Below are 27,557 nucleotides of genomic sequence, written 5' to 3' on the forward strand. Positions count from 1 at the left end.
GGTCAACTAGGTTAATTAGTTTGACATGACTTACCCTTTACAAATCCATGTTGGCTCTCTCTGGTCGGTTCATGTTTGTCTAAGTTCTCAGTCACACTGCCCCTAATAACAGATTCCAGAAACTTCCCCACAACAGATATTAGACTATAATTTCCTGGTTTATGTCTCCCACCCTTCTTAAACACTGGGTTCTTAGACCCGGGTTCAATTCTGGGTACTGCCTGTGTGGAGTTTGCAAGTTCTCCCTGTGTCTGCGTGGGTTTCCTCCGGGTGCTCCGGTTTCCTCCCACATGCCAAAGACTTGCAGGTTGATAGGTAAATTGGCCATTGTAAATTGCCCCTAGTATAGGTAGGTGGTAGGGAAATATAGGGACAGGTGGGGATGTGGTAGGAATATGGGATTAGTGTAGGATTAGTATAAATGGGTGGTTGATGGTCGGCACAGACTCGGTGGGCCGAAGGGCCTGTTTCAGTGCTGTATCTCTAAAAAAAAAAGATTGACAATTTTCCAATCCAAGCGGAAAATTCCTGAATCAAGAGAGTTTTGAAAAATCATGGCGAGAACATCTACATTTTCTTGACTTACTTCTTTTAATAACCTGGAGTGGAAAGCATCGGGTCCTGGAGATTTGTCCTGGAGATTTGTCTGTCTTTAGTCTCGTTATTTTCTCCATTACCATTTAAAAAAATTATATTAAATGGAGTGAAAAAACAGGAAGTCTTGGAATACCTCATGAATGGCAGTTAATCATGGAGTAAGTTTGGTGTGATATGTGCCTGCTCAGCTTCAACACTTGTTGGTAGATGCCAATGAGAGGCAATCTTATACGACATCCTGGGAGCTGTGGTGTAAGGATTGCTTACGGAGGCTGACACTGATGGAGTATGGAAGGTGTGGACTTTAATTAAATTAAATGAAAATAGAGAGTGTTGGAAACACTCAGCAGGTCAGGTACCATCTCTGGAGAAACAAATTGAACGTTTCAAGTCGATGACTTTTCATCAATGCATCTGCAGTATTTTGCTCCTTTCTTGAGCATCTTGAGTCAGCTGAGAGTGGCAGCTCTGAGAAGCCCCAAACTGAATGTTTCGCAACAGAAACCATTGCTCGGGATGTTTCACATGCACAAAAAGGCAGCTCTATAGCAACGATTATTTTTCAGTGATTTTGAATTTTCCAATGTCCTTATGTTAGAAACCATGTGCTAGATTTTAAGAGCCTGCCACCAATCTTGGCAGCGAGCTTAAAAAATGGCAACCCGCCCATGGGGGCCACACGCCAAAGAGCCGCCACTATCTCCCGCGCGGTGGCTCATTTAAATAGCTGGGGCGGCTCCCCTGCCTCAATCACGTGGAGGGGGCGGACTGTCCGTCTTCGGTAATGATGTCAGCTGCCCGTACCTGCCAGTCAATTTGCATTTTTAAAGAAGTATCCTTTGCCACCCCCATAGTAACAGTTAGGTTAACTATGTGCCCTTTCACCCTCCTCTCAAAACACTTACCTTTTAAATGTGACCTTACCCCCCCTCCCCCAGACTGCACAAAGGTTGAGGTTCATCCCTTCCCACCATCCCCTACACCAATACATTTATTTGACCCCAGCCTCCCCTCCCCCCCCCCACCGCACTTATTTAATGAACTCCCCCCACCCCCTCCCCACCAGTGTCATGCTGGCTTTCCCTGGACGGAGAATTGAAGGCGTGAGAGTGCCGGCCGCCGTGCCAAAGATCGCAGTGGACTCGGAAGATTGAAGGTAAGTTCATTTAAATTTATGCATGTCATTAATTTAAATATTGAAATCCAGGTCCCGTCGCTCAGCGGCAGTGGGGGTTGTGGGGGAGGGGGGGGAACGGCCCGTCATGGAACCTCCCGGCATCAACCTCCGTGGCAGACCACTGCTGGCCCCATCTTTCGGCCCCACCCACCATGGAGCCCGACGTCGTGGACTTGGTAAAATCCAGCCCCACATTTCCACAACTCAGGCCTTCATTTACTGAGAGAGCAAGATACTGGCCAAAATGAAAGCATTTTAAATAATCTGATTGGCTTCCTCTGCTCCTTCCTATTACCACCAGTTTGTTTTGCTTATTTTTGGCCTGTACTTTTCAAACTTCATGACTGGTAGTTTTTGTTTCCACCTGCTACTCATTGATTGGTGTGTTCCTGACCTCCTTTAATTGTGATCTGTTGCTGTTCTATGAATACGACATTTGAATAAAAGATTTGCAAGTTTGACACCAGCATTCCCATATGCACCACTGTGACCCGGGAGTGTGACAAAACATGCTTTAAATGGATATCTTTTATTTATATACATCTTCCCTTCATGCTGTCAAGCAAGCTATCTGGCCATGAGTTTGGTAAATCACCTTCTTGCAGGGATTCCTCTGTAAATGCTGGCTAGCAGAGGAACAACCTGGCTTTACACAGTCATGACTGTTTCTATCTCTGGTCAGTGCTGCCCTCTATATTCAGCAATTCACTCTGTGGGCAACTAACTGCCAACCCACATCCTAATCAGATCCAATCTAATCTATTCAATGATACACCAGTCGTTGCTTTGAGATCTCTAAGATTCTGGAAATGTGCCGAAAAGACTTGTTTTATTTCAAGCCATTCTTTTGTTAGTCAGAGAACGCAAAGTGCAAACCATCAAACTGACATTTGATGAAGGCCTCATCAGAATTGCAATAACAACAAATAAAACTCAGGTTTCGATTAATCTTGCCTCATGAATGGGAACTGAATGTGAAAAGAGGAACATGAAAACACTTTCTTTGGTGAAATCTTTACTTGCCACTTCGCATTATCATGGTTCTGTGTGTTTATATGTGACTGAGGTCCTCAGTATTAATTACAAAATAAATCAGTTCCCAGCACTTCAGATAATAGCTTCCAGCAAAATAAGTTTAGATTAGAGATACAGCACTGAAACAGGCCCTTCGGCCCACCGAGTCTGTGTCGGACATCAACCACCCATTTATACTAATCCTACACTAATCCCATATTCCTACCAAACATCCCCACCTGCCCCTATATTTCCCTACCACCTACCTATACTAGTGACAATTTATAATGGCCAATTTACCTATCAACCTGCAAGTCTTTTGGCTTGTGGGAGGAAACCGGAGCACCCGGAGAAAACCCACGCAGACACAGGGAGAACTTGCAAACTCCCCACAGGCAGTACCCGGAATCGAACCCGGGTCCCTGGAGCTGTGAGGCTGCAGTGCTAACCACTGCGCCACTGTGTTCTTTGGGATTGTCAGTGGTGAGAACTAGACAGCAGGTTCACCATATTGTTTGGCTATTCAAGATATTGCAAACAAAATCTTTTCTACAAACACAGCTATAGAATTATAGGATTTGCAATACAGAAAGAGGAAGCTGAGTTTTAAACGTTAACTAACTCCATTTCCCTGTCCTTTACCTGTATCCTTTTGTATTCTTTCTTTTCAAATACTTATCCAATGCCTTTTAAATAACATTACAATTACTGCCTCCACAGCTATTTGTAAGAAACGTCTTATGTTATAATAATTTGGTGCTTGAAGTTAGTGCGGCCATTTGAAGCGGGAATGGTGGCATGGGGGACGGAGAACCGTGTCGGAAGTGTCCACCTGAAAAATCTGGTATCATGATGTCTGTTTCTGGATTTAGGCAGCAGTGGGAAAGCACCAAGATGGCAATGCCACTCCGACGTGATGGGAATGTAATTAAATTGTAGAGCATTTTCTTTTACTCATTTGCATCTAATTCATCGTGATTCAGTGGGGGGCTTGGGATCAGGTGGACGGCGGGTGGCCCTCACATGCTTTTGGATTCCTGACTGTTAAAAGCTGGTGGCACGGGTAGGCAGCCACGTCCAACACTCCACAGAGGAGGAAAGAGCTGCGGGGGCCATTGTTGGCTTACAGTGCTGTGCGCTCTGCAAAGTGAGTCATGGTATTGGGTTCTCTGCAAGGGGGGGTTGGGCAATCAGGTGGGAGTGCTGGCTGAGCAAGGTCTTGGGTGCTCTGCAAGGTGGGGGGGGGGAGGGATGATGGTGTTGGGTTTGGTTAAGCTGTATCAGGTGACCAAACTGTTGGGTGAGCGGGTCGGCTATCAGCAAGGGTGGGCACTGAGGGCTATCAAGGGCTGCTGGGAAAAGTAGCAAAAACTCAGCAGCCAAGGCAGGATTGTCTCTGCATCGACAGCTCTGTAGACCCACTGGCCACCTGGCATGGGTCTCCTACACCCTGTCTTTTAGGACCCCCGTGGCGTGATGCTGCATCTCCAATGGAGGGAGGGCCAGGAGGCAGCTGTGCCAGCCCGTGAAGCTCCACAACGAGAGCAGCAGCAGCCAGCCATGCCAAGAGGGGCCCCCCTGCGCCAGAGAGTGTACCAGACTCGGAACAGCTACCTTCAAATGTCCGAGTGGCATTGTCAGCGAAGACTGCGGCTCTCCAGGGAGGCTGTCACTGACTTATGTGCCCGGCTGCAGGACAGGTAGCAACCTCTGAGATTTGGGGGTCACCCTATGTTAGTGGCCCTGATGATCACCGTGGCACTGAACCTTTACGCATCTGGATCATTCCAAGGATCCACTGGGGACATGTGTGGGGTCTTCCAGGCAGCAGCCCACTGCTACATCAAGGTGATGACCAATGCCCTGTTCAAGAGGGCCGGCGACTATGTGTGCTACCGGACCGGCCCTGACTGTCAGGCCGAGCGGGCCATCGGATTGGGGGCCACCACTGGATTTCCCTGGGTACAAGGTGAGATAGATTGCACACATGTGGCCATCAAGGCTCCAACAGACGAGCCAGCTGCTTTCATCAATAGGAAGGGCTTCCATTCAATCAACGTTCAACTCGTCTGCGACCAGCAAAAGCATTTCCTGCAGGTGTGTGCCCGCTTCCCGGGAAGCAACCGTGATGCCTACATACCTCAATAATCCCAGGTGCCACAGCTTTTCAGGCCCCCAGCTCAGCTTCAGGGATGGATTCTCTGGGACAAGGGCTACCCACTGAAGACATGGCTTCTGATGCCTGTGAGGAACCCTCGCAAAACAGCGGAGAAGAGGTACAACACTTGCCATGACTCCACCCAAGTGACCATCAAGCAGGCCATTGGGCTGCTGAAGATGAGATTATGTTGCCTCGATCGATCTGGTGCAGCCCTGCAGTATGCCCCAGCGAGGGTCCCATGTATCATTGTAGCCTGTGCTCTGCACATATTAGCACTGCAGAGTGAGGGACACTGCATGACGATGAGATGCCTGAGTGACACTCCTCCACTGACGAGCAGGACGCAGAGGAGGGAGATGAGCAAGCAGCACTGGATATTGAAGCCCTTGTACCAGAGGCCAGGCAGATTGAGCGATGGGTCAAAGAGGCAAGAGACAATCTCATACTTACCCGCTTCCAGCCTCCATGATGGCCACTCAGAGTAAAAACAATAAAGACTCACCTCAATGCATGTAGTCTGTCAACTCCTTTCTATTTGTGTTCCATGCCTAGCGCCCAGCTGAACCATGTGCTAGTGCCGTGGGAGACCATTTTCAAATGAGGGCTGTGCCTACATTGGCATCCACTAAGGGGGAGGGGGTGATGTCAGCAGCTCACAATTAATACACGATAGAATAATCACTTTTACACAATGAAGGTTAATTGCAAGAACAAATGAACTTTGTATGATGAAGCAGATGCCAAATTTCAGACACCTGTGAAACCCCAAGTGCCACTAGGTGGTTTTCTTTACACCTTTACAAGTGCTTCTATGCAGTGTGACCCCAGCACTAGCAGCTGGGCTAGAGGCAGGCTGCTGACCAGGCTGCCCTTGGTCTGTGATGACTTTGACATCACAGCCCTCTGGCTGCCTGAGGCCTAGAGGGCCCCGGCTGCCTGAGGGTTTCCTGCACTGGTACAGGACTCTTCTCGGGTGTTGCAGCTGCTGGAGCTGGGCTCACTGGCAGAGGGGCTGAGGAGCCACTGTCCACACTTGGAGCTCCCTGAAGGGAGTCCCCAGTTGTGGAGAGCAGCCTCTCCTCCTTCTTTTCAAGGTTCATTTGAACATTTGAACTCACCAGAGAAGTATGAGGAGCTGGAGAAGGCTCACTGGGCCTCGTCCTTTTCTCACCGGGCCACTGCTGCATTGAGCTCATGACCAAGGCAATAGTGGACTGGTCTGTGCGTAACTGTAGGATCTGGCTCTCCTTGAGGGTCACCAACCTCTTGATGAAGGAAGCCATGCACTCACATGCCTGAGACATGGCAGCAGTCATGGCATGGATGGACTCTATCATCCGCTCATGGCTGCTGATTGCCTCTGACATCTCAGCCAGATGATGTCTTACCTCTCTCTGCAACTCCAGCATGCCCCGTGCTGTCGACACCAGAGGCTTGTCATCAGCCTGGGGCTCAGCATGAACCTGACCACCCACTGTCCTCTGACTGTCAGAGGCCTCGGCTGTCTCAGCCTCGTCCAGCTGCTCGGGCGTGTGTGCGGTGCTCTCACCAGCTTGTGACCCTGATTCTACAGCCAAGTGGAAACCCACCGAGGTGACAGTATCTGTGCTGGCGGAAGGTACAGGAGAGTCATGGGACAGTGCTTCCTCTGAGTGTTGCTCCTTCTCAGAGGTGCATAACTGTCCTCCTCTGGTTGAGTCTTCTAAGGGCACCAACTTGCATGAGAAAACACAAAGATGTGTGGATCAAGCTGTGCAGATCTCAGCATGCCAACCACAGGTGATGTGGGTCTCCAGAAGTAAACTATATGTCGATGGAAGCCAATCCTCACTGTCTTGCATGGAGACTCCAGTCTCTCCATCAGATGTAGAGTGGCTGCCCTGGGTCCCAGTTAATTCTAATGCCTTTTTCTCTGACATGGGGAGAGGACAAAGCTCTGGGATGCCTCTGCCAGTCCAGGCTGTCTCCCTCCCTCTTGTTATGGTCCCACTTGCCCTGCAATTGGAAAGAAGGTGATAGTCATACTTCCCAGAGAGATCAACATGACTGTTCTGCTAGTGGCAGCCCCTCGTCCCCTGTTGGGGTTTCCAATATAGCTCATGCTCCTCTCCACACTCAGGGGAGTTAATGAGGGTGAGCTGTGAAAGAAGGTGGCCTGTGGCTGAGATGCAGCCGTGCATCTGTCAGGATGAGGTGATGCCTAACTCCCTCTGCCAGCGCAAATGTAGTGCCTCACTCTCCTTGTCCTGCTTCCTCCTGCGCAGCCACTTGCAATCACTAAGAAGGGGAGAGTTGTGGAGCATTCACCTTGGCAGAATGAAGAAGATCGTTGCCCCTCTTGCAGCACTGTACCCATGTTCTGGGGGTGACCCCACGGCTGCTGACCTCCTTAACGATCTCCATCCCAGCTTGCTTGGTCAGGTGGGAGGACTTCTTGCCATCACTGGGGAAGAGGACCTCATGCCTTTCCATTGCAGCCTGGAGGACAATCTTGAGGGAGCCATCACTAAACCATAGAGCCACACTGTGTCTTGCCTCTGCCATTCTGCAGGGCCTGCCTCGGGGGAGTGGGGGGGGGGGTCACTGTGACACGGGTCTCAGTTGTGAAGAGCTCGCAGTAAATGAGTCCAAGGCAGTAATACAAGCAGGGCTGGCAGGCCTTTAAATAGGACGCCAGCACCTGCTCCGGAGTCATCTGACACCCTATTCGGGGTCTCACAACCCACCACCGCCGCTTTATTGGATGGGTCCCGTGCATCCATCATGCAGCGTCATCGCTCGACCCATGATTGCAGTTGGCCAGCCACCCATGTGACTAGCTGGTATGGTGCCCGATTCCGGGTCTTCCACCGGGACCTGTGGCAGGCTCACTAAATTCAGCCCTGTGTGTGCATAAACATCCCTCTTTAGTCTATTAGCGATAATTTCCAATCTATGCCTTGTTAACAATTGACAAACAAGTGAAAACAATCTTTCACTGTTTAGTCCTTGAATGCTTTTTGGAATTTTGAAAACCCCTCTTGACCTTCTTTGGTCTTGTGAGAACCATTCCAATTTTTTGAGCCTTTCAGATGCCAACATAGTTCACAAAAGCTAAAGCTGGCATGTCCGATCATACTGTAGAGGACACGTTGCTCCTTGAGAACATCATCCACCAACATAGGACTCAGCCTCCACATGAGCCCCGATGATACCCTGTTCTAGCGCTGCACTATTTCTCTCGGTCCCTCCACTGCTGCTGTGCTGTCAAACTGCTTGACCAATATCCATTTCAGATGTGTTATAATTTCCTCCTGCTAAACATTGGTAAGATCAAATCTATCATCTTCAGCCCCGAGCAAAAGCTCCATACCCATCCCACCATTTCCACCTCCACCTGGCTACTTTTCAAGTTACTCAGACTAGACTTTCTATTTGAGCCTGAGCTCAAATTCATGCCATCACAAGTACTGCCTACTTCCATCTCCATAACACCTCCCATCTTTGCTCCTGCCTCAGCCCATCTGCTGCTGAAACCCTCATCTTTGCCTTTCTAACCTTCAGACTCAATTTTTCCAATGTTCTGCTTGCCGGCCATAATCTTCAGCTCACCCAAAGCTCTGCTGCTGGCATCATATCTTGTACCAGGTTGTGCTTACATATCACTCCATCCTTGTTGACCCACATTGCTTCCTGGTTCCTTGATGCCTTCAATTAAACCTTCTTATCCTTGTGATTGAAATCCTTTTGTGGCTTCACCACTCTATCTCTGTAACCTCCTCTATCCCCACAACCCTTCCTAGAGCTCTCTTTCTCTTACGCTGGTCTCCTGTGCAGCTCCCCTTCCCTTTGCTCCACCTATAGCAGTCATGCTTTCAGTTGTCTCGGCTGAAGCTCTGGAATTTTCCTCCCTAAGCCTCTCCTTCTCGCTCTCCATCTCTCTTTCCTTAACACCCGCAATAAAACTCATCTCTTTGATCCAGCTTTTGGTCATCTGTGCTAATGTTTTCTTCTTTGCCTCAGCTTCCATTTTTGCTTAATGATGCTGCTGTGAAGTCTCCTGTATTGTTTTACTACATGAAAGGTGCTACATAAATATAGAACATGATGAATGAAGAAGATGGAAGTAAAATACACACTTCTGAATATTTGGTATCGCTCTGTATTTTTTCCAAGGAGACCTACTGTTACCCTCTTATATGATGATTATTGCTTGTAACTGTCCTGCTCAGAGAGATGGTATTCAGGTTATTACAAATTAGTTGAATGATTGTCTGAGAGCAAGGCAAGGGATCAGAAAGAATCATAGAAATAGAAATCATAGGATAATAGAAATCAAGTTTGAATGTTATTGTGCCATGCAGTTGGAGCCCTTGTACCTTTATTGGAAGAAGTTGCTGATGGTGTCCTGCTGGATGCCATATGGTGCTGGTAGCGAGGGGTTGACTAACATCCTCTCTCTCCTGGGCTGTTTCCATGGTGAGCAGGGCATTGATCTCCAGCAGCTTCTTCTTCTGTGCTTGGAAGGCACAGCCTCTTAGTAAGGGCCTGATTATGGAGGATGCAGCAAGGCACTTCAGTTCTGGGAGTCTTTGCTGCACTGGACTGCAGGACAGCCCCGGATATGTCCAGGCACTGGAAACAGGACTGGAGAATTCTGATATACTGTTCCCCAATGACACTGGCATCAGCCAAGACACCATTGAAACTATTCTCGGTCTCTGTTTTCAGGCGCCAAGAGGGTGCCATTTGCTGAGGCTGAGGTGGGCGGCCCCTCGTCTCCCATCAGCCACCCTGCCACTGTGCTCTGGCTGAGCAGTGCAGGTATCCTGTACTATAGTGACTATCACCTGGGTAGGATGCACTGACGTGCAGAATGAGGTGCCATCATTCACTATCTGGACCTTCAAGAAACGGTGAAGTTGATCGCCCTCTCCTCTCTCTCTTTCTTTCCTCTACCCTCTCTTTCTCTCTGTCTCTCTCTGCCCTGCTGGCTTCATGTGGAACTGAATGAACTCAGAGCAGGGCACCCATCTTTTGTCTAATGATGTAGACAATGATGTAGTGATGCACTCCTGGCTGATCGATATAATGAATGTCATCAGAGGCCATCTGGAAGCATCTGGATGAATAAAGGTTAAGTGCTGTTATCACTTTCACAGCCACAGATAATGCAGTGCTGTGGTGGAAAGAAGCTATGAGTCAGGATCCAAGAGCTCGAAAGCTGGGACATTTCCATAATGATGCCAGGTGTTACGACCAGGTGAGAAAGCTGTTTAGGGTTCCCTTTCAGCTTTCACCTGGTCTTACTGTAACAGGGTTTAACTTTTAAAAACACCGCATTTTTAGCTCCTCCTTGGTGAATTCTTGTTCACCACTTTCCAATTATAAAGCAAAGAAACCAGCACAAACAGGCTTTCCTAGGTTTAAAGAAGAAAAGTTGAAATTTATTAAACTTAAACTCTAATTCAGTTGACACCTACAAATACACAACGCACCCATACTAACATGCATATGCGATACACACATGCAAATAGAGACAGAAAAGAGCAGAAGAAAAATAAAGTGGAAAAGTTTGAGGCAATATCTGAAGAGTTTTTGTAACGCTTCTTCGAGCTGACTGTAGAGTCCTTGATGGTAGGTAGATTTTGCTTTTCATTGGGGCCCAGTATTCTTCGCTGTAGGAGGCTTTTCTCTCTTGGGGTTCATGTGTCTTCAGTAGATTCAGAGACTTGTGAGAAAGATATGGGAGCAGACAGGAGAGATCTTCTCAGTCCAGGAGCAAACAGACACTTTCTCTGAGTTCAAACTGTTTGTATAATTCAGAAAAACCCAGGTTGCCAAGTAGGTTTGTCAAGTGACTAATTGCTCTGACCAGGTCTTGGATTACAACAGTCTCTGGAATGCTCATTTTACACAGAATAAGTGGTGATCAAAGTCCATTGTGGGTTGAATGTGTGAGGGAATGGTCCTTTGTCCTTCCAATCACCATCTGTTAATCTGCAAATGTCTCTTCCAGCTACAGTTGATCTGTTTACCAAGTCCTTTCTTCACTCCAGTAACAGTTTAAAATTAATGTTCATGACAAAATTAATGTGCCTCATTCTTGGCAGGCGGGGGCCTAGCATGACACCTCCACACCCAGTGGAATGAAATTCAATTTGAGAAAAGGTGCATTTCATTAAAAGTGTCGATAAGAGTGTCAATAAACATGTGGTTCTTTTTTGGGGACGTTACTTTTCCATTTGCCTATTTCCATGGCTGCCTAGTGTCTTTGTTCCCGCTGAGGTAATTTTGTTTGCAGGAGAGTCAGTAGTGGGCGGGTCTATCCTGAACTCTCCATCATGCAAAGGCTTTTGACCTTAGGGGGATGGATGGTTTTCCTTCTTCTGACCGCGGGGGAGGATTCTTTGCTAATCTCTCCTTTGTCCTCTGGGACCCTCCAGCCTGCAGGTATTTGTGCAGACTCTAATGCACTCCCCTGTGGCACTTCGACCAGGTGAAGCATCACCCTCACAGTTTCTCTGCCCCCCGAGAGGTCTTTCTTTGTCTCTGCAGATTCCTGTAAATGCTGTATGCAACTCTGGTGGGGTGCTTCTAGTGTCTGCATTTATGTAGGAGGATGTACGATTTAACTTTTCACATTTTTCGGGATTGGCTGCCTGGACAGTAAGGGTTTTCATCTGGGATTCCTCCCAAACTTCCTTTAACCTGCCCTCTTAGTCACTTTTTCCCCTTCCCTTTCTAAACTTTTGCCAGCCTTGTGCCTGCCTGTCCCCTTTTGTTTTTGGCGGGCCTCCCTTACAGTTCACCAGCCCTCTGCTGGAGGATCCTCCAAACACTGATACAGGACTCAGGGGTGCAGATGTTACTGTAGGTTGGGGTTTCCCCTCAACCTGGCACATGTGGCAACTCCTACAATACTCCATCACATATTTGTGGAGTTTTGGCCACTCAAACTGCTGTCTTACGTGGGCATTGCTTTCTTGTATACTGACATGCACAGCCACTGTAATCTCATGGGCCATTCTTAATATTTCTCCCCGGTACCTCTGCAGCACCACTAACTGTTGAACCACTGTCCACTTCTTGCTCTCAGGTCTGTGAGGAGAACTCCATTTCCTCATCAGTACCTCATTCTTTAAATAGTAGCAGTCAGGGGCTCCCTCTGCTTCACTTTCAGACTGGGCAGCCCATGCTAACTCTCGTTGAGCCTCAGCTAGGGAAGATTAATTTAATTCATTCCCTGAGTCCTCTAACTTTCCAAAGAAAGTCTCAGACAGACAGACCACACGTTCATTTGTCTGCAGTGCCAGTTCAGTCTCCTCTGGGGGAGCTAGTTTGATCATGGCCTCATTCACTACACATGCAGGGAAACTGCAGGGGACCGTCTCCTGCCACTGCCCTGTTTCTCTGTCCTCTGGCACTCTCTCTTTCACTACTGGGGAAGCTACTACCTTTGTCTCTGCCAGATCATTACCGAGGAGCAGGTCAACCCCATCCATGGGCAAACTTGGGACAATCCCTATGGTCACTGGTCCCGAAACTAGGTCACACTCCAAGTGCACCCTGTGTAAAGGTACACACATACACTGCCCTCCAATACCAATCACCACCATTCTCATGTTCACTGCACTCTCTGAGGGAAAGGTCAGGCCTTTTCTCAGTAAAAGGGATCCAGTGGCCCCTGTGTCCCTAAGGATTACTATGGGCTTTCCTGCCCCACTCGAGGGATATGGGGTTACTCTCCCTTCAGACACAAAATCCTGATAACCTTCAGGAATCCTATTAAATTTTCCTGCACTTGCAGCAGTAGACTTCCTGGGTCTGACTCTTACTGCAGTTAAAGCCACAGCTTGTTCTGCTGTGCTTTCCATCAGGGTCCTTTCTCCTTCAGTTTAAAAGCAATGTTCATGACGAAATTAATGTGCCTCATTCTTGGCAGGTGGGGGCCTAGCATGACATAAGGGAAAAAACCTTCTTAGATACTACCGTCGGGAAAACGCAGATAGGCTCTCCATGTACTGTAGACCCTGTGGTACGGACAGCTGCAGGTCAGGTGTTGTGTGCGTGATGACGCACTCTCTTGTGTTTCCATCCTTCTCTGTCCACGTCATCCTCTTCCTCAATGCAAAATTTAGGTAGGGAATTCAGAGCTTCTGGCCTAAATGACTGAAGGTACGTCCACCAATGGTGGGATAAAGGAAGTGGGGAATGCACAGAGGCTAGAATTGGAGGAACAAGTAGATCTCAATGGGTTGTAGGGCTGGAGAAGTTACAGATATAAGGAGGGGTGAGGGATTTGAAAGCATGGATGAGAATTTTTAATTTGAGTCGTGGCAGGACTAGGAGCCAATGTAGGCCAGAGAGCCGAGGGATGGTGGGCGAACGAGTTAGAATCGGATATTCTGGACAATTCTGAATAATTTCAGAGGTTTTGTACACTCTTCTCTCAGATTGGTATTCTTTTAGCTACACTTATTTCTCCTTTGGGTACAGGACTTCTTTATCAGCTGGATTATTTTCTATGTTGCCCTCTCAGGGAAGACAAAATGATTAAAACAGAAGTCTCTTTCCTCTGAATGGAAAGCTTTGGTTGTTGTTTTCCAAATTCCCTTCCTTTATTTATTTAAAAATGAGTCAACCCTTCGACTGAGCTCCTGGTCATTCCAGTGACCCAGCTGTGAGAAAAAACATTTCAGACCGGATACAATTCTGTCCAAGTTAATCTACCATGTGGGTGGGAGTCAGTTTGCAGTACAGTTGATGATAAATCGCTGGGTGTCAGGGGATTAAGATCGGGCTGTGGGGGGATGAGAGAGCTTCACCACAGTAAAGCCCATCAGTGAGGCAACTCTGCACACTGGGAGATGTTTAAATATGCGTTTCAGCAGCGTAGAGCAATTTGCTATCAGCTGTGGGACCTGAAGCTGGATTTAACTTCATCTGTCAATGTTTGCAATGACCATGAGTCTCACTTGGCAGTCAGGCTAACTCAACCTAATCTAAATTAAATTCCCTCCATCTGTACAGCTCCCTTTTTGGCTTAAAATGAAAGATAGATACAGTCATCCCCATATATAATAAACACCACTAACATTAGTACTAAATGGATGTTTGAGCTGTGTGGGAGCAATTGAATTAAATGTTGGCAGGGGTCATTGGTCCAGTTTCCAGTGCTTCAATCAACCTTTATGTTTTTATTGTTGGTCCTAAATTTATTCCCCATTGTTACTAGTTCACCAACCCGCAGAAATAACCTTCCATCATTTACCAAAACTTTGAGTTTCTATTAGATTTCCCCTCACCCTTCTCTGTTCAAGTGAGTATGGCCTGGGCTTTTTAACTCTCATCAAAACTATATTAGCTAACCACCGATTGTACACCCATGAATCTACCTTGTTCCTTTTCTATGGTGCTGGTACCATTTTATAATAGGTGTACAGAATCCTATTCCATATTGAGTGTTTCCAGCATTTTCTGTTTTATTTCAGATTTCCAGTATTTTGCTTTATGTTCTAAATGTCTTAGCTGTAAGGTCAACAAGCTTGATGTTCCTCGAACTATAAACCAACACAGGTTACAACCGTTTGGCTCTAAGTTCCAGTGCTTACTGCTGCTTCTGCACTTTCAGCAATGTACAGAACGCAAAGAGGACGAATCACCGAAGAAATGTAGCCCAGTCCCAGACTCAACTCCAGATGAAAATCAGGAGGCTTCACTTAAACAAGAAACCTGTGAGGAGACCATGTCACAGGCGTGCACTAAGGTGATGCCTCTGTCTAACTGCTCCTTATGGATGTATTACGGGTGCAATCAGAAGCTCTTGGGAGTGACATTCCACTTTGGAGGATGGGCTGCTCTTTATATACCTGCCCATCACATCCCCACCATTATACACCTGGCCATTCTACACCTGCCTGTTGTACACCCCGTGTACTTCGGGTGGGGGAGGGGATGTGGTGTAGAATGGGCAGGTGTAGAAGGGGCAGAGTTTACAATGGGCATGTGCATATTGGGGAAGTGTATACTGCGTGGGTGTTCATCAGGCGAGGTGTATCTTGTGCTTGAGAAGGGTGTGGTGATGCACATTCTTGAACTGCTGCAGTCCTTGTAGTGTAGGTACACCCAGAGCATTGTTAGGGAGGAAATTCCAGGTATTTGACCCAGCGACGGTAAAGGAATAGTGATATAGTTCCAAGCCAGGATGGTGTGTTGCTTGGAGGGGAACTTGCATTAAGTGGTGTTCCCATGCATCTGCTGCCCTAGTGCTTCTGGGTGGTAGAGGTCATAAGTTTGGAAGGTGCTGTCAATGGATCTTGGTGAGTTGCTGCAGTGCCTGTTGTAGATGGTACACACTGCTGCCACTGTGTGCCAGTGGTTGAGTGAATGTTGAAGGTGGTGGATGGATTGCCAATCAAGCGGGCTGCTTTGTCCTGGATGGTGTCGAGTGTCTTGAGTGTTATTGGAGCTGCACTCATCCAGGCAAGTGCAGAGTATTCCATCACACTCCTGACTTGGGCTTTGTAGATGGTGGACAGGCTTTGGAAATCAGGAGGTGAGTTACTCGCCACAGAATTCCCAGCCTCTGACCTGCTCTTGTTGCCACAGTATTTATATGGCTGGTCCAGTTCAGTTTCTGGTGAATGTTAAGGCCCCTAATGTTGAATGCTTTTATACTCATGTTTTTGATTTCCTGTAGGAATACAAAACAGAAGCGATAGTTGGAGTGGAGCTAGATAAAGGAAGATTCATTAAATCCCCTTGTCCACAGACTGCATTTTCATGCCGAAGGACTCGATGTAATTCTACAGGTAAATGTCAAATGGTGAGAAAAGAAGGCACAAAATGATTTGGATTGAAATGGCTTGGTGTAATTGTCCTAATAAGAAATGTTTCTCACTCACTGCATCTATGCCCCTCGCAGTGGAACTTCTTCTATTAGTTCATATTCAATTGCACTTGGTGCCATAATCAAGATATATTTCACAAATTTATATATTTGCATCCAAATTTTCTGTAAAGGAGACTTAGAAAACAATATAATATAGAAGGATGATGATTGATCATAAATGAATACTGCTACTTTTAATGGAACTATCGGTTGCCATTTCTCTTCAGTGATTGCTTCACATGGAGGGTTAGATCATGACTTTGTGCAAGTGTAAAATGGTCAGTAGTGGATTGACAGCCACTCACTATTGAAGTCATTGAATCATAGAAACGTGCAGCACAGGAGATGGCCTTTCGTGCTACACTGGCTCTTGGAAGGAACAGTTATGCTTAGACCCTTATCTCCACTTTTTGTCTCTAAACCTGTGAGTTCTTCATCCTCAGAACCCGTCCAACTCATTTTAAAATTGTTTATGGAATCAACTTTAAGCACCTTTGCAGGTAGAGTGTTCCAGACCCCGACAATTCTCTGAGTGAAAAAAAACCTCTTCATTTCCCGTCTAGATCTTTGGCCAATGATTTTGAATTTATGACCTTTGGTTATGAACCACGCCCCTGAAGGAATAGTTTTCTTTCTCTACTCTATCAAAATCCCTCATCAGGTCACCTCTTAGCCTTCTCTGCTCCAAGGAGAACAGCCCTAACCTTTCCAACCCCTCCTTATAACTGAAGTCCCTCATCCCTGGTGACATCCTGGTAAATCTCCTTGCTACCTGAAGTGTGGTGCCGAGAATTGTCCACAATACTCCAGCTGAGGCTTAGCCAGTGATTTATAAAGCTCTGGCAGTAGGAATAAAAGTGGAATTAAAAACAAGGAGAGATGTAAAAATGTGAAAGAGCTGCTGACTTGGTATTGCCAATTTACATTACTGCACAAAATTAAGATCTATCCATAGTGTTTCTACTCTATGAAGGGCTAAGTGTACACTAATAAGGGACTCACAGTCCTGTTAACACTGGTAGTCTATGGATAATGGAATTCATAAACTGCTCTGTATAAAACAGAATGCTCAAACCCAACGTCACATAGTTGTACAGCTCTAAATACAAATCCAGTCGATGCTCGTATATCTCTCCAGACGTACTGGGCTGTGGGCCCTATGGGTCCAACCTGTTGCTAAAATAAGATCATCCTCTGTCTTCCAAAGACTTACGACGTGTATTTTTGGCAGGAGTAAATTCCTACTGGTTGGACAGAAATGTTGATTCTCTGGTTGCTACGAAACAAGGACTCGGTAGAAATCCTCCAACACATTTCCTTTGTGACAACAGGAAGTCTCTCTCTCAACAGCTGGAAGCTCCCGGAGGTGCCAATGTAAGATGTTCCACAGGAAGCGTGGCAAACAATTCACTTAACCACAGACTGAATGTCATTAAGACAGATTGTATGGCAGCAATGTTTTATTAAGTGCATGTTTTGTTCTTAATTTAATGCAACATCTAAATTATTTAATTGCTGTCAGCCATGGCTCAGTTGGTAGCACTGTTGTCTCAGAGTCAGACACTCCAGAGACTTGAGCACAAAATCCAGGTTGACACTCCAGTGTGACAGCTGCACTGTTGGAGGTGCCATTTTTCAATGAGACAGCAAACCAAAGCCCCATCCGTTCTCTCAGGTGGACATAAAAGATCCCACAGCATTATTCAAAGAAGGGGTAGGAGAGTCCCGGCCGATGTTTATCCCTCAATCAACATCTAAAACCAGATTATCTGGCCATTTATCTTCTTTGCTGTGCTCCAACTGGCTACAATACAGAACACTTTAAAAGTATTGGCAATTTGGGATGTCCTGATGTTGTGTTAGGTGCTACAATATTGCAACTTCTTTCCTTCGTTCACTAGGTATTCCTTCCGTTTTTGGTAATTGATGTTATTTGACCCAATGCTTTTCTGTGTGGCTTTTGTAAAAAAATAATTCCCACACATAGATCCCATGATGAGCCAATAGATGAAGGGGTCTTTCAATGTTCAATGAGTGAGAGACTGCCTTGGGAATATCACCTTTGTGAAATGATTCTTTTGATGTGTAGCACATTGCGCTGAGTAAAATGAAATTCATACTTGTATCGGGATCCATGCACAACAGAATCCAGCAGATCAGCATACCGGGCGATGGGTGGTGATCCCTTCATTGGTGTTGTTGATCCCACAACATGGGCCACAATGCTGTTCAGGATGAACTGGCACTTTTTAAACAACCAAGGAAACCGCTGTCATGCTGCCATGTTACTGCTGTAACTGTGCTTTTGTGCTGCTCACTGCAGTCAAACCCAATCTGGCACTCTGAGTGCAGCATTAATTAAACAACTGATTAAATACCTTGGTGAGCCTCTTCCTCATTTTTACCGAGGTACTGCTCAGAGCACTTGTGTAATAGAAAACAAAGTCAGTGCTTTCATTTTGTTCCATTTATCTAAAGCGAATGGACAGTTACAAAAACAATCCAAAAGGCTAATGGAATATTGGCATTTGTCTCAAGGGGGTTGGATTACAAAGCAGAGGAAGTTATGCTTCAGTTGTACAGAACATTAGTCAGACACCATCTGGAGTAACAGTGTTCAGTTCTTGGCACCAGACCTCAGGGGGAGGATATATAAATTATGAGGACAGGTTACATAAAATTAGCTTGTATTTCCTTGAACTTAGAAGATTGAGAGGTATTTAAAATGTTCAAAGGATATGATAGCATTGATACAGAGAAACCTCTGATGGGGAATCAAGAATGAGCTTAACATTTTGAGAGTGAAATCAGGAAGCACATGCGCACATCTGGAACTTTCTCCCTTAAAAGACATCTGAGGTTGGGGACAATTGGACCTTTCAAGACTGAGATCATAAACTGACCACCAAGTCTATTATGAACTGGGCTGGGTGCAGGTGGGGACACTTTGATGCAACCTCACCAACTGCCCTATGTACAATAAATGGGGGGAGCCTTGTTCAGCTTAGGGCACAGAAGGAAATAATTGTCAGGGTGGAAAGCTGAGAGGGAAATTGAGCAAATTCCTTTCCAGAGGTGGAGTCCTCCTGCACAATTCTCTATGCCCCATGTAGTCGCAATCCTATTTGACCATGAACTGAACTTGCGAAACAATAGCCTCTCCATCACAAAGACCACCTACTGCTACCTCTATAACATTTCCTGTAACTGCTCTGCTTCAACCCATCTGCTGCTACAACCCTCATCTATGCTTTTGTGACCTGTAGTCCCAACCATTTCAATTCATACCTGGCTGGCCTCCCACCTTCTACCCGCCATAAATTTTAGCTCATCAATACTCTGCTGCACAAATCCTAAGTTGCACCAAATCCCATACACCCATCACCCCGATGCTCGCTGACCTTCACTTGCTCCTGGTTCGGCAAAGCCTCAAATTTAAATTCTTTTCCTTGTGTTCAAATCCCTTCATGGCCTTGCCCTTCCCTATCTACCTTCGCCAGCCCTACAACCCACCGAGATCTCTGTGATCCCCTTCTTGGCCTCTTGTGTTTCCCCAATGTTACGACCAGGTGGGGATGGGGTCTAGGGCTCCCTTCTCAGCCTTTTCCTGGTTTGGCCATAAGAGGGTTTAACTTTTAAAACACAGTGTTTTTAGCTTCCCCTCAGTGAGTCCTTGCTCACTGTTCTCTAATGGTAATTGCAAAGAAATCGACCAGACAGGTTTTCTCAGATTTAAACAAGAAAGGTGTAAGTTTATTAACCTTAAAACTCTAACTCAGTTAAAACTACTAAAAATACGCGATGCGACCAGGCTAGCATGCATACGCGATAAACACACATGCAAATAGATACAGAGGAGGAGAAAGAATTAAAGGGGCGGGGGGGGAGGAGGGAAAAGGTTAAAGTAGTAGATGGAGTTCAGTTGCTGGTTTTGGGTTGGATGTAAAGTCATTGATTGAAGTTAAGTCTTGCGGTTCTCGTTGGGGCCCAGTGCACACTTTCAAAGATGTTTTGCTGGTCTTCTGTCTTGAGGCTTAAGTTACTTTTGTGGGTCCTTGGAACTTTGCGTGAAAGAGAGAGAGTTACTCTCTTCTTGAAGTTCAATTTCAGTCTCCTCTTTTCTGTGTCAGGCACAATCCAAAAAGCCCCAGGTTGGCCAGCAGGATAGTCATGTGACTAGCTCCCTGTTTGAAACAGCCTCTCCTGCAAGGTTTGTGGATTTATCCAAGCTTACCAGACATTCTCAGTGGGAAGGGGGGGAGGAGGGGTGCAGGTGGAATGCTGGTTTTTACACAGTCAATGACTCTCAATGTCTCTTGATCATCACTATTGATAAAAACCATTTGGCTAATTGAATCAAGACTCCCATTGTCTCTCCATGCAACTGTCATTTAGAATGCAAATGTGTAGCCATGTTTTCAGCCACTGTTCTGTGGTCTTTTAAAACAAGTTATGCTCAATGTCCAGTAAGCGTTCAAATAATGTTCCACATGACAACATTAATATTTTTCCATCTGGCAGGTGTGGTTTCTGTCACACCAATTTCCTTTGCTCCAACATTAGCGGCCGTGCCTTCAGCTGTCTAGGCTACTAGCTTTTGAATTAATTCCCTGAACCTACCTCTCCTTTTTAAAAAAATGTTCCTTAAAACCTACCTCTTTGACCAAGAGTTTGGCCACCTACCCTAATACCTCCTCGTGCTACCTGGTGTCAAATTCAGTGTGAAATCACTCCTGTGAAGTGCCTTGGGATGTTTCATTACTTTAAAGGTGCTGTATAAATTCATGTTGCTGTTCTTGCCCGGGTGGTAATTTACACCCAAGTGAAAAAGTGGAAAACCTGCTCCAATTTCTGTAGCAGCTTTCTATTAATGAATGCTTATTTCTTAATTCGGTATTAAAATGATGTGGCAGAGTTACTCTAGGGGTTTCGCGGCCGGTTAGTGTTTATTGCCAATGGGATTTTCCCTTTATGATTTGTGATCTTTTTCTGCAGACGATGACAAGAGCCATTCGATCTTTAAGTTCAGCTCATTTAATCCACTCATGTTCCAGTGCATCACCCTCAGTCATTTCAAACATTGTTTTGATGAAAGGTCAGGGAAAGGTAAGATTTGCTTGCTGTTATTTTTCTAAGTAAGGACTGATGGAACTTATGAAAATACTTTGTAACATTGTTCCTTAAATGAGCTTTTCATAACACCCTCATGAAGTGAATGATAACATTCCTGTGTAAACTTGTATTCAGCTCACCTGTAATATAAGTTTGTCTGGGCCTACTTTTGGGCTTAGAATTTGCAGTGTGCAATCAGCCAGGAGTCCTACCATGAGGCCTAACCTGATATTGGGCCACAGGCCTCAATTCAGTAGTTGGGTTGAGCTTGCCACGCCTCCATAGGCAGCTCACCCATCTCTGAGAACCAATTTCAGGCCACTTGCCTCACTGGCAGCAGACCTCAAGTAAGTGCTGGGAAGAGGGTGGAGGACAGCAGGAGAGGAAGGTTGACTGTGGTCATCAGGAGTGTCATGAAGCTAGGAGGAGCATTCCAGTTTGTCCTCACGCCACATGAATTAAATAAAAACATACTTAATATTTCAGCGGTGGCTGCTTGCTAGGCCACATCCACACCTGGAAAACCTAAAAATAAGCCCGACACCTGCTGCACTCAGGGCAGCCCAATTTCCCACCAAAGGATCCTAAAACAGACATTATGCCCCTTATTGGTATATGCAAGGAGCCTAACTCCTCTTTAGGATGGCCAACCTAACGCCGATCTTGGGAAGCCAATTTTGGGTCAGACATTTTCAGGTGTCCTTGGGGCATAGGACATTTGTCCTCAAAATTGTTTCTCATTGCATCTGTTCTATACCTGTAAAACAAATGTACTGAGGTCCAGTTTCTACCTCATAAAAATATGCTTGAAAATAATTTATTGTGGGACCGCCTCTGAGATATTTCAATGTGACAAGGTGTTAGAAGACCGCTAATATTATTATTTATCATTTATGAGCATAGTCTGCTGTCTGGCTGAGAAATGTGACAACTATCATTCTTCTAGGGCCTAGGCTTTAGTGTGGTTGGAGGAAGAGACAGTGTTTATGGACCAATGGGAATCTTTGTAAGGACGATATACCCGGAAGGAGCAGCTGCTGCTGATGGCAGGCTGAGGGAAGGTATGTAAACTCAAGAGTAACGGCTGGGCTTCCTGTGGGTCTCTCGCATGAGCCATAACAAAGAGCATTATTGGAAACTGGTCGGGTTGATTAAAGCATCTATACGTTGAAAAGTATCTTTACATATCAAATCTATAGCCATTGTGTCTGGGGTTCCCAACCCTCCAGGATTGCCCTGAAGTATGCAGGAATTCTAGGCTTATTGCCAGGATATCACTGGGAGCAACCCAGGAGAAAAATCATAAGGGCCTTAAAATATTGTGTTATCAAAACATTTTTTGAATGCTTTTGTTTACTAGTTATAAAAATTGGTAGAAAAATACCAGCTATTGGAAAAATGGCTGTTTGACTGATAGTCAAAGATAATCCAATCGGGTAATGAAGATTTTTCACTTTTCGATTGGCTTCAGAAGACGGAGCAACGCGAGAATGGACATGTCGGACAATCAATGGCAGGAGTGGAGGGGCGGGTCGGTTGGAGGCAAAAGGCCATGTGATAACAGTTCTAGGAATATGGTCAAACAGAGTTGCTAACTCTAATTGTATCTGTCGATTACACTGGAGGTGCATTGAAACATCCATGACTGCGCTTGCACTGGGAGCGTTGTGGATCGGGGCTTGAGGCAGCTTGGATCTGGGAACAGGAAGTGGGAGTTGGTGAGAAAAGCCTGTGGTCATGCCTTTTGAGCTGCTTCTTAAGGCCAGGGGTTCTAAACTTCTAAGCTACGTGGGCATTGCAGCAATCGGGAATGTGCCATGCAGGGGACAAACAAGCTGCGCACAGGCAGCGGTTCCTTTAAGATGTGGGCATGTGTAGCCATGCAGTGCATCAAGCGGGCTGTGCACACCAAAGGGAAATTAGAGGGAATATTGCTGGGGAGTACAGTGGGAGGCGATAGTGTGAGCTCCCAAGGAAGGTCCCACACTGCTTGGCATTTCTAGGCAAGGCCAAACATCCCTCAATCAGACTGGCGTAGCTCCCTCCACTTGTTCTTCAGTTGCACTGTGGAAGTGGGAAGGGCTGTATTTCACTGATGAGGGGTGGGATGCTGAACATTGGGTCAGATTTTATTCCGCTGGGCCAGCAAGGCAGGGGGAGACCTCGCCTCGGCCCACCATTGGACCCATGTAGCTATTTAATGGTGGGCATCCAATTAACTGCCCGCTGTTGGGGACGTCATTCCTTTCAGAGATGATCACCCGCCCCCAAGAGCTGCCGGCCAATCAGAAGGCTGGCAGCTCTGCAGTATCGGCAATGCCACTGGGAGCAGCGGCCACTACCAGTATTGTGGGAGGTCCTGTAGTACGAAGACTGGAGAAGACCCCAGGAGAGGTAAGTGGGGTCAGGGTCGCTGACACCATTCAAGCAGGCCTTGGTGATGGTTAGGAGGGAGGGTTGGTGAGGGTGGGCGGTGTCTTCCCGGACAGGGTGGCAATCACTGCCGGGGCAGCCCTCCTGGGGCCCTGGATTACCCCCAAAGGAGGGACCCCGAACCCGTTAGGAGGCTGCCAGGCTTTAACTGGTGGCGTTCCCACATGGCGGTGGGCCCTTCCACCTTCAATTAAATTGAAGTGGAGGCAAGAAGAGGGCCTCATCTGACCATTAATTGGTCACTTCATGGCCTCAATTGGCCTGGGGCAGGAAGGCCATCCTTGGCCTTCCCTGTCCCAGACAAAATGGCAGGGGGCCCGGGTGACATAGTAATGACAACCTCCGCCATATTGTTTGCCCGCCCCACCACCATGCCCCCCTCCAAAGGCAGCACAAAATTTAACCCATTGTGTTTTTGGATCATGTTGCTGAGGGGCAGCATGTCGATGATAAATAGAAGGGGACCTAGAATATTGGGGGTCTCCAGAGTTAGCATGAAGAGAAGACACTGAAAGTGATTCTCTGCCTGCAGCTGAGGCGAGGGCAGTCCCACCCAGTTAGACAAGGGATTAGAGGCATTGGAGGAGAATGGTGTGGAAAATAGTATCAAAACCTACAGACAGGTCAAGAAGGATGAAAATAAATTTACTTCACACTAATGCTGCAGTTGCTGTGTGAATGCAACATCCAGAAAGTTCCCAGGTTCAAACCCCATTCTGTGCAGAGGTTGTTAATTTTAGTTGGATGGTATCAGGCACTGCAGGATTGGCCTGAATATCCAACAAAGGGAGTGAAAGATCAGTTCCTGCTCACTATTCAGAGACTCGTGTTAGACGGTGAGGACAGGATCAACCTTCACTCCAGTGCTCCTCACAGTCAAATAGCTTACCCACATGGAGAATGGCCACTTGAGTGGAGTAGTAGAGGTGAAAATGGGTAAGTGGAATTGTGAGCCATCATGAGCCAGCATGTTCAGGAAAGGCGGGGAAACATTAGAGTGGGGAAAGAAACGATTGGCTGAATTTTCACCACTGAGGCAGGAAACAGCTGGATTTTTTCCAGATCAGAAACCCGCCTCCAGTGGGAAACTGATTAAAGTTAAGATTTTTACGTGGGGAAGCCTTTAATTGGTATGGTGATGGGTTTCCTGTCCACCTTGAGCCAGTGGGGGCAGGAATAGAGGTGGGTTAGATGAATTGTGGGATTGATTGACACTCCCACGGCTACCATCACTGAGACTGCTGGTTGTCCTGAGGGAGAGAACTGCTGATTGTACCAAAACCTCCCAGAGCACCAGAGTGAAGTGAGATGTCACAGGATAGCTCACGGCCTGACATCTGGGGAAGGGCACCCCTCATTTCATTGATGCCGATCTTGGATCTAATACTGGAGGCTGTGAGGGAGATGAGGGAGCTCCTCTTCCTGGAGGGTGGCAGGAGGAGGCCACCTCACTGTGCAGCATTATCTCCCTCCGCCTCCTGTCTCACCTCCTGTTGTTGATCCTCCCCCGATGAGCTGTCTTATTCCAGAGCTTCAGTGACCTCAATGTCCACGCCTCTCTGGACAGCCATGTTATGGAGAGCACAGTAGACCACCACAATGACCGAGACCCTTTCATGAGGGTATTAGAGGGTACCACCCAACTAGTCCAGGCATTGGAATTGCATCTTCAGAAGCTCATTGGTTGTCCTACTGAACAGGTGCCATGGGTTGATTGATGTCTGTGCATCTGTCTGTGGCTCCCATAGAGGGGTCAATAGCCATCTCCTCAAGGGATATCCCTTGTCCCCTAGCATCCATCCATGCACTTTGGAATGAAGGTCTGAGGCAGCCTGGACTGCCAGAGGATGAAGACATCATGGCAGCTGCCAGGAAAGCAAGCACATACATGGAGGAAGCTCTTGTTGCGATCACAGACCAGTTGGATACAGAGGGAGTGGAAGCTCCTCCTGGTGATTAATATTACTGGCTGGGTCTCTGGATGTCTTGATGGCCACATGGGTGCAATCTGTGATGCCCTACATCTGGGGGAATCCAGTGATGGAGGAGAAACCCAATGCCCTCTGTGCCTGTGAGGCTGTGTCTATCATTAAATGAATGTACTGTCCAGCTCTGGAAAAGAGGGCGTCAGTGATCTGTGAGATGTAGGGGTGTGCAGCTGTTTGTGAGATGCCATGAAGGTCCGCAGCTGATCCTTGGAAGAAGCCAGAATCGAAGAAGTTCAAGGCTATAGTGACATTGATGGCCACTGGCAGTGCATAGCGACCAGTGCTGCGAGGTGCGAGGTCACAGATCTCTTTGACAATCTGCCTGGAAAGTCGCAGTCTACCATGACACTGCTTCTTGGTCATCTCCAGGTCACTCTGTCTTCGGTGGTAGATCCTGTATTGAGGGTTTGACCTCCGTTGCCTTCCTGCCCCTCTTTCCTCTCCTGTGCCCTCCTGATGCCCGGGGTTCTTCCCTTCCTGCGGAGGGTGTTGCCCCTCGTCACCACTGGGTGCAAATTCTGACAGTTGTGCCCCCATTGCCATTTGGGACCTTCTTTTGGGCAGGTGGCTGCCCAAATCTGCTTGGAAGCCTTGCCCTAGCTCTTCTGCCCCTGCAATGCCAGGGAGTTTCTGACTCTGTTCAGAGCCCTGGGTGCTGAGTGCCCACTCTCCCTGCCAACTGTGCAGCACCAAGTGCCCAGTTCCCTTTGTCCCACTGACCCTCGTATGGGGCTGGGGTAATGCCATGGGGCATCCATGACAGGCTTCAGTCTTTATCTGCCTGCCTTCAACTGATCTGTGTCTGAAGGCGCGGTAACCTGTGCTCCATGAGCTTTTAAACAGCTTTAATAGGCCTCAGTTAAGAGGAGAGCTGCCCTGGTGATTATTGCCGGCACTGGGAATGACTTCTTGAAATTGACGAACCAGCGACGCCAGCGTTTCCGGGGCTTCTTCCACTTCCGCTCCTGACTTTGGCGGACGCCAAAAATTCAGCCCGTGACTCTTAACAGTGAGTTGACAATTAATGTCAGAATAATGTCAAATCTCTGGACTGTAAATCAGTTCTGAACTGATTCTGCACTGAAGTTGAGTGGAGTAAAGACTCGTTCCACCAGGATGTCTCGTTCTACATCAGTCTGACTGAGGGTAAGCCCTGTCCACAGATTTGGGTTACATCAGGTTGAATCCACTTCACACAGTTTTAATGTGAATGCAGATTAAGTGTTACTTTTAATAAATATATGGTGATGGATGACTTTCAGATTTCTGATGCCCCTATCTCTCAAGCTGGACTTCAAAGACACCAATATAGGAGCTTCTTCCTCTCCCCCAAAATCATTATGATATCTTGGGCCACAGAGAGGAAGAAGTCAGTTCTTCTTATCGAATAATTATGCCAGACTTTAATCAGCAGTCACATGAAAACTGTCATCTTCATGTTCAAATCCTTCCATGCCCCTCTCTACATCCTACAACCCTCCAAGAACTCTCCATTTCGTTCCTCTTACAAAGCCCCCCACTTCCCTTGCTCCACCACTGGCAGCCATGTCTTCAGCCAATTAAGTCCCAAACTCTGGAAATCCCTCCCTAAAGAACATAAGAACTAAGAAATAGGAGGAGTAGACCATTCGGCCCCTCGAGCCTGCTCTGCCATTCAATATGATCATGGCTGATCTTCTGCCTCAAGGCCACTTTCCTGCCTTCTGCCACCTTCCACCCACACCCCATCCCTTTATTCCCTCAGAGACCAAAAAGCTATCTATCTCACCCTTGAGTACATTCAATGATGGAGTATCCAGAACCCTCTGGGGTAGACAATTCCAAACATTCACAACCCTTTGAGTGAAGAACTATCTCCTGATCTCAGTCCTAAGTTCACCCCTATCCTGAGGCTGTGTCCCTGTTTTCTAGATTCCTCAGCTGGGTGAAAACAGCCTCTCAGTGTCTACCCTGTCAAACCCCTTCAGAATCTTGTATGTTTCAATGAGATCACCTCCCATTCTTCTAAACTCCAGAGAGTACAGGCCCAATTTACTCAGCCTCTCATCATAGGATGACCCCCCTCATCCCAGGAACAAATCAAGGGAACCACTCTAGAATCTAGGGAACTTTGGAAAATCATAACCAGTGCATCCACTATCTCTGTACCTTCCTCTTTTACAGCCCTGGAATTTAGACCATCAAGTCCTGAGGATTTTGTAG

The 27,557-nt window shown here is 46.9% G+C and overlaps 1 protein-coding gene across 1 annotated transcript in view; it reads left to right on the forward strand.

Moving 5' to 3' along the window:
- The first annotated feature begins 21,913 nt into the window (after positions 1–21,913).
- il16 (interleukin 16) overlaps positions 21,914–27,557 on the forward strand; it is a 67,527-nt gene continuing 61,883 nt past the window's right edge. Inside the window, exon 1 of the mRNA XM_068017727.1 lies at positions 21,914–21,995. Within this exon, the coding sequence (XP_067873828.1) occupies positions 21,929–21,995 (67 nt within the window). The 5' untranslated portion in view covers positions 21,914–21,928. The remainder of the gene's footprint in view (positions 21,996–27,557) is intronic.

The sequence above is a fragment of the Heterodontus francisci genome, chromosome 38, assembly GCF_036365525.1.
Source record: "Heterodontus francisci isolate sHetFra1 chromosome 38, sHetFra1.hap1, whole genome shotgun sequence".
NCBI classification, from domain to species: Eukaryota; Metazoa; Chordata; class Chondrichthyes; order Heterodontiformes; family Heterodontidae; genus Heterodontus; species Heterodontus francisci.